At 39.7% G+C, this 18,251-nt stretch overlaps 1 protein-coding gene across 1 annotated transcript in view; it reads left to right on the forward strand.

Moving 5' to 3' along the window:
• LOC124622750 (aminopeptidase N-like) overlaps window positions 1-18,251 on the forward strand; it is a 270,737-nt gene that overhangs the window by 187,190 nt on the left and 65,296 nt on the right. The window contains exon 8 of the mRNA XM_047148538.1: window positions 4,513-4,700. Within this exon, the coding sequence (XP_047004494.1) occupies window positions 4,513-4,700 (188 nt within the window). The remainder of the gene's footprint in view (window positions 1-4,512; window positions 4,701-18,251) is intronic.

Here is an 18,251-nt window from a genome sequence, read left to right on the forward strand (position 1 = left end):
TGAGCATCTCCGCTATATGGTGAGTAGCAACTTTCCTTCTCTGGTATTCTAAAATTCCATCCTGGCTTTTCCATTGTTCAATTTTGGTATGTTAGCTATATTTGATAAGCAGCACTCTGTGATGTAAACTGGACCAAACATAAACTTGACAGTGACTATATTTTTTACTGCAAAGTTTCAAAATGTGCACTGAGTTTTACTTAATTTTGATATATCACAATCACTAAGGACCATAGCAAGAAAGATAATTGTTCATTATTGGCTGTGATATCTGACTATAAGACGCAAAAAACAGAAAGCTTTTTATCAAGTAATCTCCTCAGAATTGAATGACAAAGACTGCATAGTGGAGAAACACCAAAACAGTAGTTTTCTTAATTTTTAACACAAAAGTAGGTTTTTCTAAGAACTAACAACAGGGGCAGATGCAGCATAGCTTCGGCTACATAAAACAATTTTTTGAGGCACATTTCCCTCTGTGTGTTCAGTATGATACAGTTGCACAGAGCAGCTGTCACCCAGTGTTGCACCGGCCGACGTGACAGAGATTTGTATCAATGTTGTCTCACTGTCATCCCAGTACAAATCAGTTAAGTTGCTTCAACCATGTTTCTTCACACTCCATCCATGTTGATCATTTCTGTCTCATATTGTGAGTTGCATTGTGTATTGTAATTGTATCATATATCACATCATCTCAGTAAGAACCATACCTAGAAATTTAACGCAATATACAGGGTTATTACAAATGATTGAAGCGATTTCACAGCTCTCCAATAACTTTATTATTTGAGATATTTTCACAATGCTTTGCACACACATACAAAAACTCAAAAAGTTTTTTTAGGCATTCATAAATGTTCAATATGTGCCCCTTTAGTGATTCGGCAGACAAGTTCCTCCCACACTCGGCGCAGCATGTCCCCATCAATGAGTTCGAAAGCATCGTTGATGCGAGCTCGCAGTTCTGGCACGTTTCTTGGTAGAGGAGGTTTAAACACTGAATCTTTCTCATAACCCCACAGAAAGAAATTGCATGGGGCTAAGTCGGGAAAGCGTGGAGGCCATGACATGAATTGCTGATCATGACCTCCACCACGACCGATCCATCGGTTTTCCAATCTCCTGTTTAAGAAATGCCGAACATCATGATGGAAGTACGGTGGAGCACTATCCTGTTGAAAGACGAAGTCAGCGCTGTCGGTCTCCAGTTGTGGCATAAGCCAATTTTCCAGCATGTCCAGATACACATGTCCTGTAATGTTTTTTTGCAGAAGAAAAAGGGGCTGTAAACTTTAAACTGTGAGATTGCACAAAACACGTTAACTTTTGGTGAATTGCGAATTTGCTTCACGAATGCTTGAGGATTCTCTACTGCCCAGATTCGCACATTGTGTCTGTTCACTTCACCATTAAGAAAAAACGTTGCTTCATCACTGAAAACAAGTTTTGCACTGAACGCATCCTCTTCCATGAGCTGTTGCAACCGCGCCGAAAATTTAAAGCGTTTGACTTCGTCATCAGGTGTCAGGGCTTGTAGCAATTGTAAACGGTAAGGCTTCTGCTTTAGCCTTTTCCGTAAGATTTTCCAAACCGTCGGCTGTGGTACGTTTAGCTCCCTGCTTGCTTTATTCGTCGACTTCCGCGGGCTACGCATGAAACTTGCCCGCATGCGTCCAACCGTTTCTTCGCTCACTGCAGGCCGACCCATTGATTTCCCCTTACAGAGGCATCCAGAAGCTTTAAACTGCGCATACCATCGCCAAATGGAGTTATCAGTTGGTGCATCTTTATTGAACTTCATCCTGAAGTGTCGCTGCACTGTTATGACTGACTGATGTGAGTGCATTTCAAGCACGACATACGCTTTCTCGGCTCCTGTCGCCATTTTGTCTCACTGCGCTCTCGAGCGCTCTGGCGGCAGAAATCTGAAGTGTGGCTTCAGACGAACAAAATTTTATGAGTTTTTCTACGTATCTGTAGTGTGTCATGACCATATGTCAATGAATGGAGCTACAGTGAATTTATGAAATCGCTTCAATCATTTGTAATTGCCCTGTATGCAATTAAACACCTTTGAAATATCACCAAAAAAATCATCATCACCATTTCCCATCTCCAGTTTCCTGGGTGTGGTGTACAAGCACTTGCCATCTCCTTCTGTCTTCATGCATCTTCTGTCCCAGGACAGCTTCTCATTTGTGTCCTTTCTCCTCCACATCTCATCTTACAGTCTGTATCCAGCGTTTTCTTGGCCTTCCCTGTGGTCTTCTTCCTATGAGATGTAGGTTGGAATACCTTTTGGCAGGTCTTTCGCTGTTTGTTCTCATTATGTGCCCATACTGTTAAAGCCTACATTTCTTTATGACACTAGTAACATGAACCTCAACACCAGCTAATTTTCTGTTTGCCTCATTTCTAATTTTGTCCTCTCTAGTTGTTTGGTTCATAGTTTTAATGTATCTCATTTCTGTTGCCTGAATTCTGCTGAGTTCTATGTTTAGTAGGGTACATGTTTTTAAACCATATGAAAGGATTGGTATGAAATAGATGTAATACATGGTCACTTTTGCTTTTCATGCCATTTTATCATACAAGAGAAGATTTCTGATTTTACTGTAAAAATTGGATGCTTTCTGTGCCCTTCTGAGTATTTCCTGCTTAATGGTGTCATATTTTGAGATCATGCTTCCTAGGTACTTGAATTGGGAAATAGATTCTACTTTGATTCCTCCTATAAATATGTCTGATTTTGTTGCTTGCCTGTTGATGGTCGTTTTTACTGTCTTTGTTTTACTTATTTTTAGCCAGAAATTTTTGAATGTGTTGCTCCAATAACTAAGTTTCTTCTGTGCTTCAGCTTCTGTCTCTCCCATCATCACCAAAAACCAGGGCATTTGGTTCACTGTCTATTTTCTTGATAGATTTTCGTGAACTTGTCCATTATTATTACAAAGAGGAATGATGAGACAAATCTCTTTGTCTCAAACTGTTCTGATCATCCATTGCCTATCTTGACACAACTGTAACACTTTTTGTATAGCATCTTGAATCTATCAGTTAGGTACTTTGATACCTTTAGGTCTTCCAAACATTCCCATATCGTGTTTCAAGGAACATTGTCTTACGGTTTTTCAATATCAAAAAATACCATCAAAAGATTTTTTCCATATTCCCATTACTTTTCTGTCAGCATTCTTATCGCTAAAATAAGATCCATAGTACTTCAGTCTTTCCTGAATCCCTGTTGTTCTTCCTCAAGCAAAGGTTCTACTATCTTTCTAAGTCTCATTCCTACAAAATTTTCTAACAGCTTCAGAGTGTGTGATAGCAGCATGATGCCTCTGTAATTTTCCCATTTTTGTCAATCGCCCTGGCAGTATTATACGATGGTAGTTTGAAAAGTTCTCAGCATGAAATAGAAAAAAAGTACTTACATCACTGAAACTTTTTTAATTTTCAATGTAGTCTCCTTGTAGATTAATGCACTTGGTCCAATGATGTTCCAGTGCATTGATCCCATGTCAAAAATAAGTTTCCTCCAGATCTGTAAAATAGTTGTCAACCCTGGCTATCAGTTCTTTGTTTGAAGTGAATGTTCATCCACCAAGAAAAATTTTCAGTTCTGGGAAGAGATGGAAGTCTGGTGGAGCCACATCAGGTGAATAAGGTGGGCATGGCAACAATTCATACCTTAGTTCATGTAATTTTGCCACACCATTCTCATGCATTTTTCATCCAGCATCAAGAGTCATGGCACCCATCTTGCAGATAATTTTTTCATTTCTAATTCTTCAATTTAAATGTGATATACCCTTTCAGATTACATCTGGCAAGCATGAGCAATTTCACGACCATTTTGTGTACTTTTGCAATCATTTCTTGAGTAGTGAGTCATCTTGGCTGGCCACTGCGTGGATCATCATCTAAGCTCTCCCAGCCAAATTTAAGTTCATCTGTCCACTTGGCAACAGTTGAATATGACGGAGCAGACTCCTCCAGTGTATTCTGGAAATCAGCATAAATGTCCTTTGCTTTCATATCTTTCTTTATGAAGTACTTAATCCTTGCTTGAACCTCAATTTTTTCCTGTCTTCACAAATCACTAAGCAGGAACAACAACAGAGCCATGTCACTGCCACAGCTCTCTTCCAAGAGCACTGACGTGGCATGCTTTTACAAGCAACAGTCCAAAGAATATCACGTGAACTACTCGTTGCACTAGCCTGACCTCTTGTGATGATTCCAAGAACTTTTCAAACAACACTCATATTATTTAAGGCTTATAGTATGAGGTAAGTGAATGTATAAAGAAGATTCTCATTTGAACAACCCTTCTCACTTTCAGTGGCATATGTGTCTATAACAAATATAGCAGTAAAGGTATTGCAAAATAATTAGTGTATCCAGTATTTGTTTTTTGTCATAATCCAGCATATGAAGTGGTGCTGATTTGGTAGTATCTAAGGGGATGTAACAGTCACTAGTGCTGTGAATGTGTCATCCTTGCAGAGCTACGTGAAGTCCCTCCTCGAACGGTTTTATTGGACGCTGACATTCTCTACACGCCCGGACGACGACCACATGACGAGGTCACTACGTGCGGGGGTGGGGAAGTGGCTGTGCCGTGTGCGTGACTCCTCCTGCCTTGACTACGCGTGGCAGCTCGCGCAGGCCGCATCCAGTCCCTCAGATGCCAAGTATGTATGGCCTGCCACCCGAATAGTGTTGTTAAGCCTTACTCACCCCACATTGCTTCAGTCCTGATCTGTAAAATACAGGGTGTTTAAAAAATGTATCGAATTCTTTGAGAGGTGGTAGTACTCATCAGAAAAAGAAAAATAACTCCAATAAACAAGGGTCTGGAAATGCATACTTTCTGTGATGAACACATGTTTACAGGAGGTGTTCACTGTGGCGTCCACTCACAACAGTCCACCCCTCTGCCCTCTAGCATAAGGATTGACACACCCTTTAAGTGTTCCCATAACCGAGAGTCTAGAGGATTTAGGTCTGCGGAATGAGCAGGCCAAGGTGTACAGCTGCTTCCCCCCTCCCCCCAATCCCTCCCCCCTCCAGCCATTCCAGCGGTCCTGAAATGTCTGTGTCAGATTTTCATGCACATTGTGATGAAAGTATGCTGATGAACCACATTTGTATTCGTTGCTGCAGTGGCACAGCCTCCAGCAAGGTAGGCAATAAACTAATGAGAAAGTCTAGATAATGTGCCCCAGTTAACCATTGTGGTAGCATATATGATCCTATTAATTTATTGCCAAGTACACCTGCCCATACGTTGATTGAGAATCGGTGTTGATCCCTTCTCTCCTGAATTACTTGGGGATTTACATCTGCCCATAGATACTGGTTATGAAAATTCATGACAGCGTCTCTAGTGAACCCTGCCTCATTGGTAAATAAAATCTTGGATCTGAACAGTGGATCTGCAGCACATTTCTGCAACATCCATCGACAGAACCATCTGCGCTGATGAACCTGTGGCCTCAGGGCCTGGATGCACTGTAGATGATATGAGTACAGCAATTATTTGTGAACTATGCCCCAGATAAGACAGAAAGGCACGCCTCCTGCTGCTGCTAATCATTGCACACTGGTCCCAGGGATCAGGGATTTCTTCTTTCATGTAGTACATGCTCCTCCATGTCAGGCATCTGGACTGTGCGGGGCCTTCCACTGACTGTCTTCCAAGGTGCAAGGGTACCTGTGTCCCTCAGACACTGGAAAAGTCTGCCAAGCAGCTTATCAGGGGGCACTCTGCACTGTGCATATTTTTCAGTTTAGAGGGCAAGGTCTTGCTGCTACGTCCATTTGTTAAACCGTAGCAGAATATCCTATCCACAGTTTCACTTGTGGAGTAGTGTGCTTCCATTGCTAACAAGTGGTGGAAGAGAGAAAATGTAAATGTATTACAGCATCGATACATACAAACAGCACAATAGCAGTAAACACACAAGTGAACCTGTGTTTGGAAAAGGTAAAACACCACAATACATAACCAGAATTGACAGTAGTGTACAATAAGGCACACAACCACGACGAAAACTAATGTACCCTACAACATGACTCAAACCACGCAATTGACTGTACACCCCTGATGATAGATAGAGCACTATGAGTAAGACACTGTAATGCCCAGCTGATGCATTTGTTGGAGCACCAATGCAACGACTGTGCAAATATCCACAACCGAGCATTACACAGCCCTTCCTATAAACTCGTATTTATCTCAGACCCATTTATCTTAGACCCATTTATCTGGACCCATGTTAATTGGACTTATTTTTCTTGTTTCAATGCATAGTACCACCTCTCAAAATATTCAACACTTTTTTTAACATCCTGTACACACACACACACAAACACACACACACACACACACACACACACAGTTTATTAATATGTACCCACTTCAGTGTTAGTTGTTTTTTATCTGTACCTATCAGTCTTCCATCAAACACATCTCATAATTTACTCTCTAATGGTTTCTGTATGCTTCTAACTCCAGCATGAAGTGAACTACACCCATCAGTATAGAAGTCCACACCTCAGTACCTGACCGAGAGCCTAGGGGAAAACAAAAATTAATGGCTCGCTTGTGCCTTGTGTACTTAGAGCTACTAACCAATCTAAAATCTTACTACTCATAGTAGCTATAATTATTATTTTGCAGATGAAGTAAATACTAGTGTAATGTTGTTCAGTACGCTATCCTCAGCCATGAGTGTAGGTATCTGCACTTACACCCCTATATGCTAATTAAAATTACATTGCGACTGATGTCTCAGCGAGTTGGGCGCTGGGGGCCAACTGCCCTCCAATCACAGTTGTTTCCCGAGCATGATGTACTCGTCATTTTGTAGGCACTGTCAGCACCTTGTGAAGCATAGCTGTCTGTATGTCGGCAACACTGTCCCTCACCACTGCAATCCGTCAGTCACAAAGTAGTTTTAATTGGAGCATAACATAATGGAAACTTAAGCATAGAATAAGAATATTATAAAAATGGTAGATCGCTAATCACCACACAGAGCAAGTATTGAGTCACAGTCAGGCACAATGAAAAGACTGCTAAACATTTAAGATTTCAGATGAGAAGTCCTCCTTCAGAAATAGGAAACACGTACACATTCACACGAGTACGACTCATACACACACAGCCGCAGTCTTTGGCCTCAGTAGTCTCTTCATTGTACCCCTCCGTAACTTAAGTCCACCTCTATGTGGTTAATGCACATGTTCCATGTACACTATTTCTGATGTATGTTTTATATTTTCAACTGTTTTGAAAATTTACTTTGTTGTTGATCGTTGAAAAGGTTAAACATGTTTTCAAGTTCTTGGTGAATCTTTAGTTTCAAAAAAGATGGATCAAAGAATTGGCATTAAATTTTGTTTGAAAAATGGAATAAAATTCAGCACATCATTTGAAATATTGATTGTGGCATTTGGTGAATCTGTTAGGAGTAAGACAATAGTTCACGAGTGGCCTAAATGCTTCAAACAGGGTCGAGAAGATGTTCGAGATGATGACTGTCCTGGGTGCCCTAGCACATCAGTTACTGACAATGATGTGGAAGAAATAAAGAAAATGGTTCTGATTAATCACCAGAGAGGTTTCTGATGATGTAAGCATATCTTTTGGCTCATGCCAAGCAATGCTTTTGGATGTTTTGGGCAGGAAACATGAAGCAGCATTGATTGTTCCAAAATTGTTGAATTGTGACTGTAAGACATGTTGGGAAGATATCACTTAGGAGTTTCTGAATGAAGTCTACAGTGATCCAGAGCTTCTAGAGAAGGCTATAACAGGTGACAGAACGTGGGTATATGGGTAAGACATCGAGACCGAATCCCAATCGTCCCAATGGAAACTACCTGAAGAGCCGAGACCAAAGCATATTGGACAAGTTCAATCACATGTGTAGGTTCTCCCCACTGTTTGCAATAGTGCATCATGAGTTCCTGGCTTACGGTCATATTGTCAATAAGGAGTTATGCACAAAAAGTGTTATGGCAAAACCACTCATGGAAATTGCATCATGTTAATGCTGCTTATACCTCAGTGCTTTTTCATGATTTTTTTTCACAAAAAACAAAAACGATATGTTGCCTCACCACCATATTCAGTGGACACAGCCCTCTGTGCCTTATTTGTATTCCCGAGGCTTGAGAGAACTGTGAAAGGAAGTCATTTTGCCATCGTTGATGAGATTAAAAATAGAACCACTGAAGGAGCTGAATACCATAACAAAAAGTGAATTCAAGACTTGCTTCCATGATTGGAGAAAGCACTGGCACAAATGTAGTAAATCTGAGGGGAAGTAATTTGAAGGGAACATGGTTGATGCTGATGAATAAGTAAAGATTCTTTAAGAGAAAGAAAAATTTCCAGTACTTTTTGATGTACAAGTAACTTCAGGTGTGCCTCAGGGAAGTGTGTTGGAAACCTTGCTGTTAAAATGTTGTATAATAATGAGCTTGAAGACAATGTTAATAGTAAAATAAGCCCTTTTGCAGATGATGAAGTTATCTATAATGAAGTACTATCTGAAAGAAGCTGCATAAATATTCAGTCAGATCTTGATTAGATTTAAACGTGGTGCAGAGATTGGCAACTTGCTTTAAATGTTCAGAAATGTAAAATTGAGCACTTCACATAACAAGAAAATGTCGTATCCTATGACCATAAAATCAAGGAGTCACTGTTGGAATCAGCTAACTCACACACATACCTGGGTGTAACACTCTGTAGGGATATGAAAAGGACTGATCACAGAGGCTTTCCCTCTCAACCTGTATGATAAATCTGCCCTAACCTGTGGTTCTGGGTGATCTTCCCCAAAATCTACCCCATTTCCATGACCTCTCCAGTCCTTTTCCTTGGCACCTCTTCCTTTCCCTTCAACTCTTCTGCCTGAAGAAGGAGCCAGTGGCTCCAAAAGCTTGGTAATTACAACTGTCTTTTATGTGTGTGTTCTTCCACTGCTTGATGAGTAGACTTTTTGTCTATCCTGTTAAATAGTTTTTTCAATAATTAATTGTTTTCGTTGTTATATTTTACTAGATAAGAACCTTAAGATGTAAAAGTAACATTTGGGTGTAGTCTGGAACTGTTACAGGACAACTACTTTTTGGAACATGTATAAAGTTGTGAACCTGGCAATGCTTTATAATTGCTAAATACGTATGAAAACTGGATATACATCCTAATCTAGAATGTCCCTAGAAATTATCAGGATGTAAATTTTGGCTCCTAATTACAACTCCACCCACTTTGAAAGTGAGGAACTTGAAATTATAATAAATCGTGCAGAAAATGAATGGAAAAACTTATTTGTTCTATTTTATATTGTTTTCAAGTTTTTATTTTATTAACAATACAATACAATAAAATTCAGAATATATATTTTCATCTTTGTATACTGTACTGTAAGACTTAAAAATAAATCTGATCTTAAATCAATTTCAAATGTATCCGAATGTCTGACCCTGGGCCTTCTTTATTTATACTGCATATGAAGCCTCAATTTTCTTAAGTTGAATGGGAAACCTAGTTGTGGTCATTGGTATAAATTGAATGAGAGAGAGCTGTCCAGCTGTTGGATCTGTAATTATTGTAACATCACTGGTATTATTTAATTCAATCTGCAAAAAGATAGTCTTACAAAGTTATGGATGATTCAGATTGGGTAATAATATTCCGTCCAGAAGCTGATGAGCTGTAAGTATAAATTTCCAAATATACAGGCTTTCTGTTGAAATTGACTGTAGGGGAGAAAACAAAACAGCACATTGTTGTGCATAAAACTTTTGTTTAAAATTATCTACGTGAAGAAACAATATATGTGGAAGAAACAGTTTGTCTAACAGTTTAACTGACCTGCTATCATAGTTTAAACTGGCTGAGAAAAAAATGCACATTTTCATAGAACAAAACAGCATTTTCTTTCTCACGCTCAGTTTTAACATAAAACTTACACATTTTTGTTTAAAAAATATGTAATATATGTCTGTATGATAATTTATTAGAGTATTGCGTAAAAATCTGAAGTAAACCAGTCCAGAACTTTTCACGATTTTTAGAAACAACCTAGTGGATAATATTGAAAGTTTATTGAGGCTTTTCACCTATGATACTGTAGTGTATAGATCAGTTGCAACACCAGAAAATTGTATCTAAATGCAGGGGAGCTGCAGAGAATTGAAGCTTGGTGCAGAGATTAGTAGTTGACCCATAACATAAAGAAATGTAATGTATTGCACATAAATAAGTAGAGAGACACACAATTGTGTGATTACACAGCTCCTGAACAATCAATGAAAGCAGTCTCACCCATGGAATATGGGAGTAGGCTCATGGGGTGATTAGAGATATCTTATAAAATGCTCCTTCAGCCAATACTTGAATATTATTCCTCAATCTAGGATACTTACCAGATGAGATTGATAGAGGAAATAGAGAATATCAGAAGAAGAGTAGTGCATTTCATTATAGGTTCATTTAGTAAGTGTGAAACTGCCACAGAGTTGCTCATTGAACTGAAATGGCAAGACTCAACATGAGAGGTGTTTGTTACATGATATGGTTTACTACTGAAATTCTGTGAGTGTATGTTTCTAGATAATTCAACCAGTATATTGCTTTCTCCTATGTGTGTCTCGCTAAAAGACCATGAACATAAAATTATAGAGATTTGAGTTCGCATAAAGTGTTACCAGCAATTATTCTTACCACAAAACACATTTGACTGGGCAGGATATTGTCAAAAGAGCAGGGAAGGGGGGGAGGGGGTCAGATTTGTCAGAGAGGACCTTAAAAAGATGCATGTTTTTAATTTATTCTGAAAGTTTCCATAAAGAGTGATAAATCATTTTGGTCAGAAATGGTATCTAAGTTTTCACCAGTTGGAGATTTATCTAATTGGGAGTGCTGTATTTTGGTAAACCACTAACAAGCAGCTGTGCTCCAATCTCCTGTCGCTCTCTGAGGTCATTTTACTCTCTTGTTCTTTCAATCTGGTTTTGACCTGAGGAAGTGATCAGAAATGGAGAAGCCCTAATTTTTTTGGACACAATGATTATTAGTAACAGGGCTTTTGGAATAAAGAAATCTATATTTAACAGAGAAGCTAGAACAATTTTTAGTGGTGAAAATGCAAAGGACCTGATATTATTCAGTCTTACACTTTCCCAAATTTCCTCATTTAAGTATGCATGTGTCACTTGTTGTGATGTAAGAAAGGTAATTAAAGAACATCCTGGCGACAAATGCATGAGCAAAAATTACGAGAATTTGGATTATTATTTATTTATCATATGGCTTTTAGTGCCAGGCATCTCTGAAGAGATGCTTGGCTCGTCTTCAGTGTAGCTCATTTCATTTAAGCAGAGAAGCTGTGTCTTTAAGGGAACTCGAATTTATCAGGAATGAAAGGTATTTGGGACCTCGATGTGGGCTATAGTAAGGGACCAACTACAGCATTTGTGTAAACTGAAAGTGGGAAACCACAGGAAACCATTTCAAGGTTGACAGCAGATGGATTCAAAGCACCTCTCCTAATGAACCTGAGGATTGCCAGCTCAGTGTCTCAACACACAGAGCCATACCAAGTTGGTGCAGAATTTGAAAAAACTGCTTGTTGAACATTGTTTTAAAATAAAATAAAATGTATCACAACAAAAAATTGAATTCTGACATTGCACATTTTTCCTTTAATTGTGCATGTTTAGTCATTTTATAGTGCATGGAGAAATTCATATTTTGAGACTAGAGTTGCTGGCTTCATTTATTGTACTACTTCAAGAGTGTAAATAGATTTTGGATGAAAGGGGGAGGAAGGGATGCAGGGCATAGTTGGCTCAGACGAATCCAAGGAGCCCAATAAAATAATCCTTTAGAAATGAACAACTATAGGGTGTGCTGTCATCAGAAACCCCTTTGGCTCTCGACAAACTCCTTCTCGTCATACTGTATCAGATGTGGTTTTTGTAATTGAGTACCGCCCAAGTAACAAGATTTGGCAATATTTTCCCAGTCAGGTGACTAATGATAGAATATTGAGCAATTTTTTAAAAATAAATCCACTCATCACCACTTGGGCTGTATTTTTGTTGAGCAATGTCTTTTTTGGGCAGCTCAGACAAATCCAAGTGTATTTTTATGCACTGATTTATGTTTACTGTTATTTATAATGATATTTCCCACTCTGCTGCCTTGTGAAATTCAGAAATCTAGCTGCCTCCAAATAACAACTCCAATGTTAACATTAGACTGCTATAGATAGGTAATTAGACTATTACAGTAGTGTGTGCATATTTTGAACTCGCCATAATACCAGCAGACAAATCAAAATCAATTTTCCTCTCCTTTTTAGAAACTATCACAACCGCACACAGCACAAAACTGATAACCAGTAGCATTTACATTAAACTCAACTGAAAGTAAGAACTGATTGAATAACAAAGCAACAATTGAGGTCAAGCAAGGCCAACAACTGGTCTCCGCTAAAATGAGCATGCGCAATAGCTGATAGTGCTATGGATGTGTAGATTGTTTATTAATTGTTGGCCTTGCTGGCTGTCAACAGTGCATATCCCTTTTTATTTGAATGATTGAAAACCAAAATATCTTTCAATTTCAGTACACAACAACTATGTCATGTGTATAATTTCATTTAGGTGATAAGGGAGGTCTGGACCCCTGGACACCCCACCCCTCTCCCCTTTGGCTACATCCTTGGGCTATAACAGGAAAGGGTGAAAAAACAGAAATACACAAAATACCCTCTTCCATACCATGTAAGGTTGACTTGTGAATTGTGGTTGTAGATGGCACATGCTGGTTCAGGGATGAATTGAGAAGATGGTAGCAGGTCCAATGTTGTTACCTTTGGAGTACTAATAATATGACAAGCATTCAAATGAAAATCAGAAACCAGCCACACTGGGACTGTGGAATGGTTCCATTCAAAAACAATCAGCACATGTGTTAGGACCTTTATCCCACTGGGAGACAAGAGGATCAGTTCCTGTTTCACGGAGTGTGGTTGGCCTCTGATGGATCCACAATGGCAACCAATCTTGCAATTCATCATCCGACTGAAACCGTTGTCCACGCTTGTCTTTCTTTATGTTGCCAGACATATTAAAATTACATAGTGAAAAATCTGAGCTGTATATGGAGGATGTCACAATGTTTTCCAACCAAATCACAGAAGCATAACCTTCATCTGATTGTTAGTGCAGGGGGCAAGCGTTATAGTGCAATAGGACGATTCTGTCTGACAGCATTCCTGACTGTGGGCTCGAGGAACTCAGCAAGCAGAGGTCCTCTACAGCCAAAGGAGGAGGTCATCAGGACCTTACCAGGACTTGTGTGAACAGCTTTTTTTTTTTGGGGGGGGGGGGGGGGGCGAGATGTGCGATGTTTCCATTGGTGGCTTTACATTTGTCCTCAGGCTGTCGGAATTCTCCTAGACAGAATCATCCTGTTGCACGATAATGCCCATCCCTACACTGCCAATCAGGTGAAGGCCACACTTCAGCAATTTGGTTTTGATAACACTCCAGCATCCCTTGTACAGCCCAGATCTTTTCACATCTTTGGCACCTTGAAGCGAGACAGGCAGGGACATCAGTTTCAGTCAGCCAAAGAAATGCAAGAGTGGGTGTGGCTGTGGATCTGTCAACCATGTCCTACAAAACAGAAATTTACCTTCTCATCCCCCAGTGGGATAAATGTCTTAACATGTTTGGTGATTACTTTGGAATGGAACTATCCCATGGTCTGGCTGTGGTGAATGCATGGTTTTCATTGACTGCCCCTTCTATTATTGCATTTTGTTGTTTTTTTTTTTGTTGTTGTTGTTGTCATGCTGGTTTTTAAGGGATCCAATTTAGGGGAAACTGGGGTCATCTTTTGAACTGTGGTTGTGTAAGATTACTATTTAAGTTTGATCCTGTACTACATTATTTACAACATTGCCAACCTTAGCATTATTGTGGTGGCCATTATTGAATGTTTTGTGTGCTTTGCTTTGTGTTGTGTGTTGCTCATTGTCTTCTTATTTTGGAAAGAACAATGATGCTACTCGTGGTATATAAGTGGACTAGGTACCATTTTGATAACCCAAAAAAGATCAGCACATGTCAGTCCTGCTTTTGCAGAAGCACAAAAGATGTGTAGGCTGCCAGCTGTGCATGAATGAGGCAGCACTTGTCGTCCACACTATTCCTGTTCCCACAACAGGCAAAGTCCTCTTCTGTCTATGCTTGCGACTTTCTGTCAAGACAAAATTCTGCACTGTATCCCCTTGAAAACTTGTTTCACACAGCTGTCCAAAGTAGACCATCATGAAAAAGTGTCTTCATCATCAAACCTTAATACTTGTATATAGTGCATCATCAAAATATAATTTTGTGACAAACTTTGCAAATCATTCCTATGCATATATTTGCATAATGCTTTCTGCCACTGAGGACAGTTATGAGCACAGGTAGAATTGCTCATAAAATAGATTTTGTTATAAAAAAGATCTAGTAGTTTTTAAGTTAGCTTGTTGGTTGTGGAAGTAGAAGTATGATATTTCTGCTTGAAGGTTTTAGCTTAAAATAAATATGTATTGGAAATAACCTTTTGCAGACATTTTGTGTTTCACACATTTAGGTAATTCCCAACTTTTTGACACAGCGCCATTTCAATATTCAAACATGACTAAGCCTCAAAATACGACACTACACACACAGTACAGTAGCTCCCCAACAACATCGAGGCTTGCGACTAACCAGGAAGGACAAAGATAAAACAGATGTCAAAGGAAGTCTTTACATAGCAAATGAGTTACTTACCAAAGATCTCTTTTGAAGTTAGTTTGAGAGTTTATAATTAATAATTTTAAATGTGAATGACTTCAAATGTACTTACACTTGGATAACCAAATTTTGAAATAAATCCAATATGTGCAAGGTAACAAGTGTTGTTGGTAATAAATATTAGTGGAAAAAAATCCAATCAGATTTTGAACCTTTAATGTGGCATTGTCCTATCACAAAGTTATACAAGAATTTATTGATACAAATATAAATCTATATACTAGGAAGTCCGTGGTTCATGGTGTGGGTTCCTGTAGTCATGTCCTAGTTCATGAACCACGGGCAACGTATGAGTGGCCAAGTAAGTGGTCCTGACAGTCGGGATACCAGTTACTTTGGAATAAGGCTGGGCATCTCGGACATATTCTGAGTCGTGGTCACCTTTGTGCTCATACGGCAAAGACTACCAAATCCACCGATTAGTCCCTCAGCCGTTAGGGGTAAAACCCAATGGGACTCGGGGCAAGTAAGGCTAGCAACCTGCTTCCCTGGTATTTTAAATATGATGCTGGCAACAATCAGAGCAAAATGCCTCGGACCTTTGGAGGTGACGGAGTCCCACCTCTAACTGACAAACCAGGGACTCCTAAGATACGACTTGGCAAACAAATGATAATGAGATGGGGAGCTATTAATATCTATGGAGGCTACTCTGGGAAGAAGGTAGAGCTGGCAGAGGCTGCAAGTAAGATGAGGCTGGATGTTTTAGCTGTTAGTGACATTCGGGTAAGGGCTGAGAAAGAAGAGGTAGTGGGAGAATACGAGGTCTACCTGTCAGGAGTCAAAGCAGGAATAGCACAATGGGGTGTAGGGCTTTACATCAGGAAAGAAATGGAACCCAGTGTAGTTGCAATAAGGTATGTAAACGAACGACTGATGTGGATAGATTTGACAGTGTCTAGCAAGAAAATTAGGATTGTGTCAGTATATTCACATTGTGAAGGGACAAATCAAGGTAAGATGGATAGTTTTTATGAGGCACTCAGTGATGTAGTTGTTAGAGTAAAGGACAAGGACAGTGTTCTGCTCATGGGTGATTTTAACGCCAGGATTGGAAATCGAACAGAAGGGTATGAAAAGGTTATGGGTACATTTGGAGAGGATATGGAGGCCAACAGGAACGGGAAACAACTCTTGGATTTCTGTGCCAGTATGGGCTTAGTAATCACAAACTCCTTTTTTAAACATAAGAACATTCACCGGTATACTTGGGAAGGCAGGGGAACCAGATCTGTCATTGACTATATAATAACAGATCAGGAATTCAGGAAGGCTGTGAGGGACACACGTGTATTCAGGGGATTCTTTGATGACACTGATCATTATTTAATCTGCAGTGAAATTGGGATTGTGAGGCCAAAAGTGCAGGAGGTCAGGTCCATATGTAGGAGGATAAGAGTGGAGAAACTTCAGGATAAGGAAATCAGGCACAAGCACATAACAGTGATCTCAGAAAGGTACCAGTTAGTTGAGTGTAGTCAATTACAGTCATTGGAAAAGGAATGGACAAGGTACAGGGACACAGTGCTAGAAGTGGCTAAAGAATGTCTTGGAACAGTAGTGTGTAAAAGTAGGATGAAGCAAACAGCTTGGTGGAATGATACAGTCAAGGCAGCCTGTAAAAGGAAAAAGAAGGCGTATCAAAAATGGCTACATACCAGAACCCAGGTAGACAGAGAAAGTTATGTTGAAGAAAGAAACAAAGCCAAACAGATAATTGCAGCATCCAAGAAGAAATCATGGGAAGACTTTGGAAACAGGTTGGAGACTATGGGTCAAGCTGCTGGAAAACCATTCTGGAGTGTAAATAGCAGTCTTCGAAAGGGAGGTAAGAAGGAAATGACAAGTATTTTGGACAGGTCAGGAAAACTGCTGGTGAATCCTGTGGATGCCTTGGGCAGATGGAGGGAATATTTTGAAGAGTTGCTCAATGTAGGTGAAAATGCGATCAGTAATGTTTCAGATTTTGAGGTAGAATAGGATAGGAATGATGATGGAAATAGGATCACATTTGAGGAAGTGGAAAAAATGGTCAATAGATTGCAGTGCAATAAAGCGGCTGGGGTGGATGAAATTGAGTCAGAACTCATCAAATACAGTGGAATGTCAGGTCTTAAATGGCTACACAGGATAATTGAAATGGCCTGGGAGTCAGGACAGATTCCATCAGACTGGACAAAAGCAGTAATCACACCAATCTTTAAACATGGAAACAGAAAAGATTGTAACAACTACAGAGGTATCTCTTTAATCAGCATTGTGGGTAAAATCTTCTCAGGTATTGTTGAAAGGAAAGTGCGAGTATTAGTTGAGGACCAATTGGATGAAAATCAGTGTGGGTTTAGGCCTCTTAGAGGCTGGTAGGACCAGATCTTTAGCTTACGGCAAATAATGGAGAAGTGTTATGAGTGGAACAGGGAATTGTATCTATGCTTTATAGATCTAGAAAAGGCATATGACCGGGTTCCTAGGAGGAAGTTATTGTCTGTTCTACAAGATTATGGAATAGGAGGCAAACTTTTGCAAGCAATTAAAGGTCTTTACATGGATAGTCAGGCAGCAGTTAGAGTTGATGGTAAATTGAGTTCATGGTTCAGAGTAGTTTCAGGGGTAAGACAAGGCTGCAACCTGTCTCCACTGTTGTTCATATTATTTATGGATCATATGTTGAAAACAATAGACTGGCTGGGTGAGATTAAGATATGTGAACACAAAATAAGCAGTCTTGCATATGCAGATGACTTAGTTGTGATGGCAGATTCGATTGAAAGTTTGCAAAGTAATATTTCAGAGCTAGATCAGAAATGTAAGGACTATGGTATGAAGATTAGCATCTTCAAAACGAAAGTAATGTCAGTGGGAAAGAAATATAAACGGATTGAGTGCCAAATAGGAGGAACAAAGTTAGAACAGGTGGACGGTTTCAAGTACTTAGAATGCATATTCTCACAGGATTGCAACATAGTGAAGGAAGTGGAAGCGAGGTGTAGCAAAGCTAATGCAGTGAGCGCTCAGCTACGATCTACTCTCTTCTGCAAGAAGGAAGTCAGTACCAAGACTAAGTTACCTGTGCACCGTTAAATCTTTCGACCAACTTCGTTGTATGGGAGCAAAAGCTGGGTGGATTCAGGTTACCTTATCAACAAGGTTGAGGTTACGGATATGAAAGTAGCTAGGATGATTGCAGGTACTAGTAGATGGGAACAATGTCAGGAGGGTGTCCACAATGAGGAAATCAAAGAAAAACTGGGAATGAACTCTATAGATGTAGCAGTCAGGCCGAACAGGCTTAGATGGTGGGGTCATGTTACATGCATGGGAGAAGCAAGGTTACCCAAGAGACTCATGGATTCAGCAGT

This window comes from Schistocerca americana, chromosome 7 (genome assembly GCF_021461395.2).
Source record: "Schistocerca americana isolate TAMUIC-IGC-003095 chromosome 7, iqSchAmer2.1, whole genome shotgun sequence".
Taxonomy (NCBI): Eukaryota; Metazoa; Arthropoda; class Insecta; order Orthoptera; family Acrididae; genus Schistocerca; species Schistocerca americana.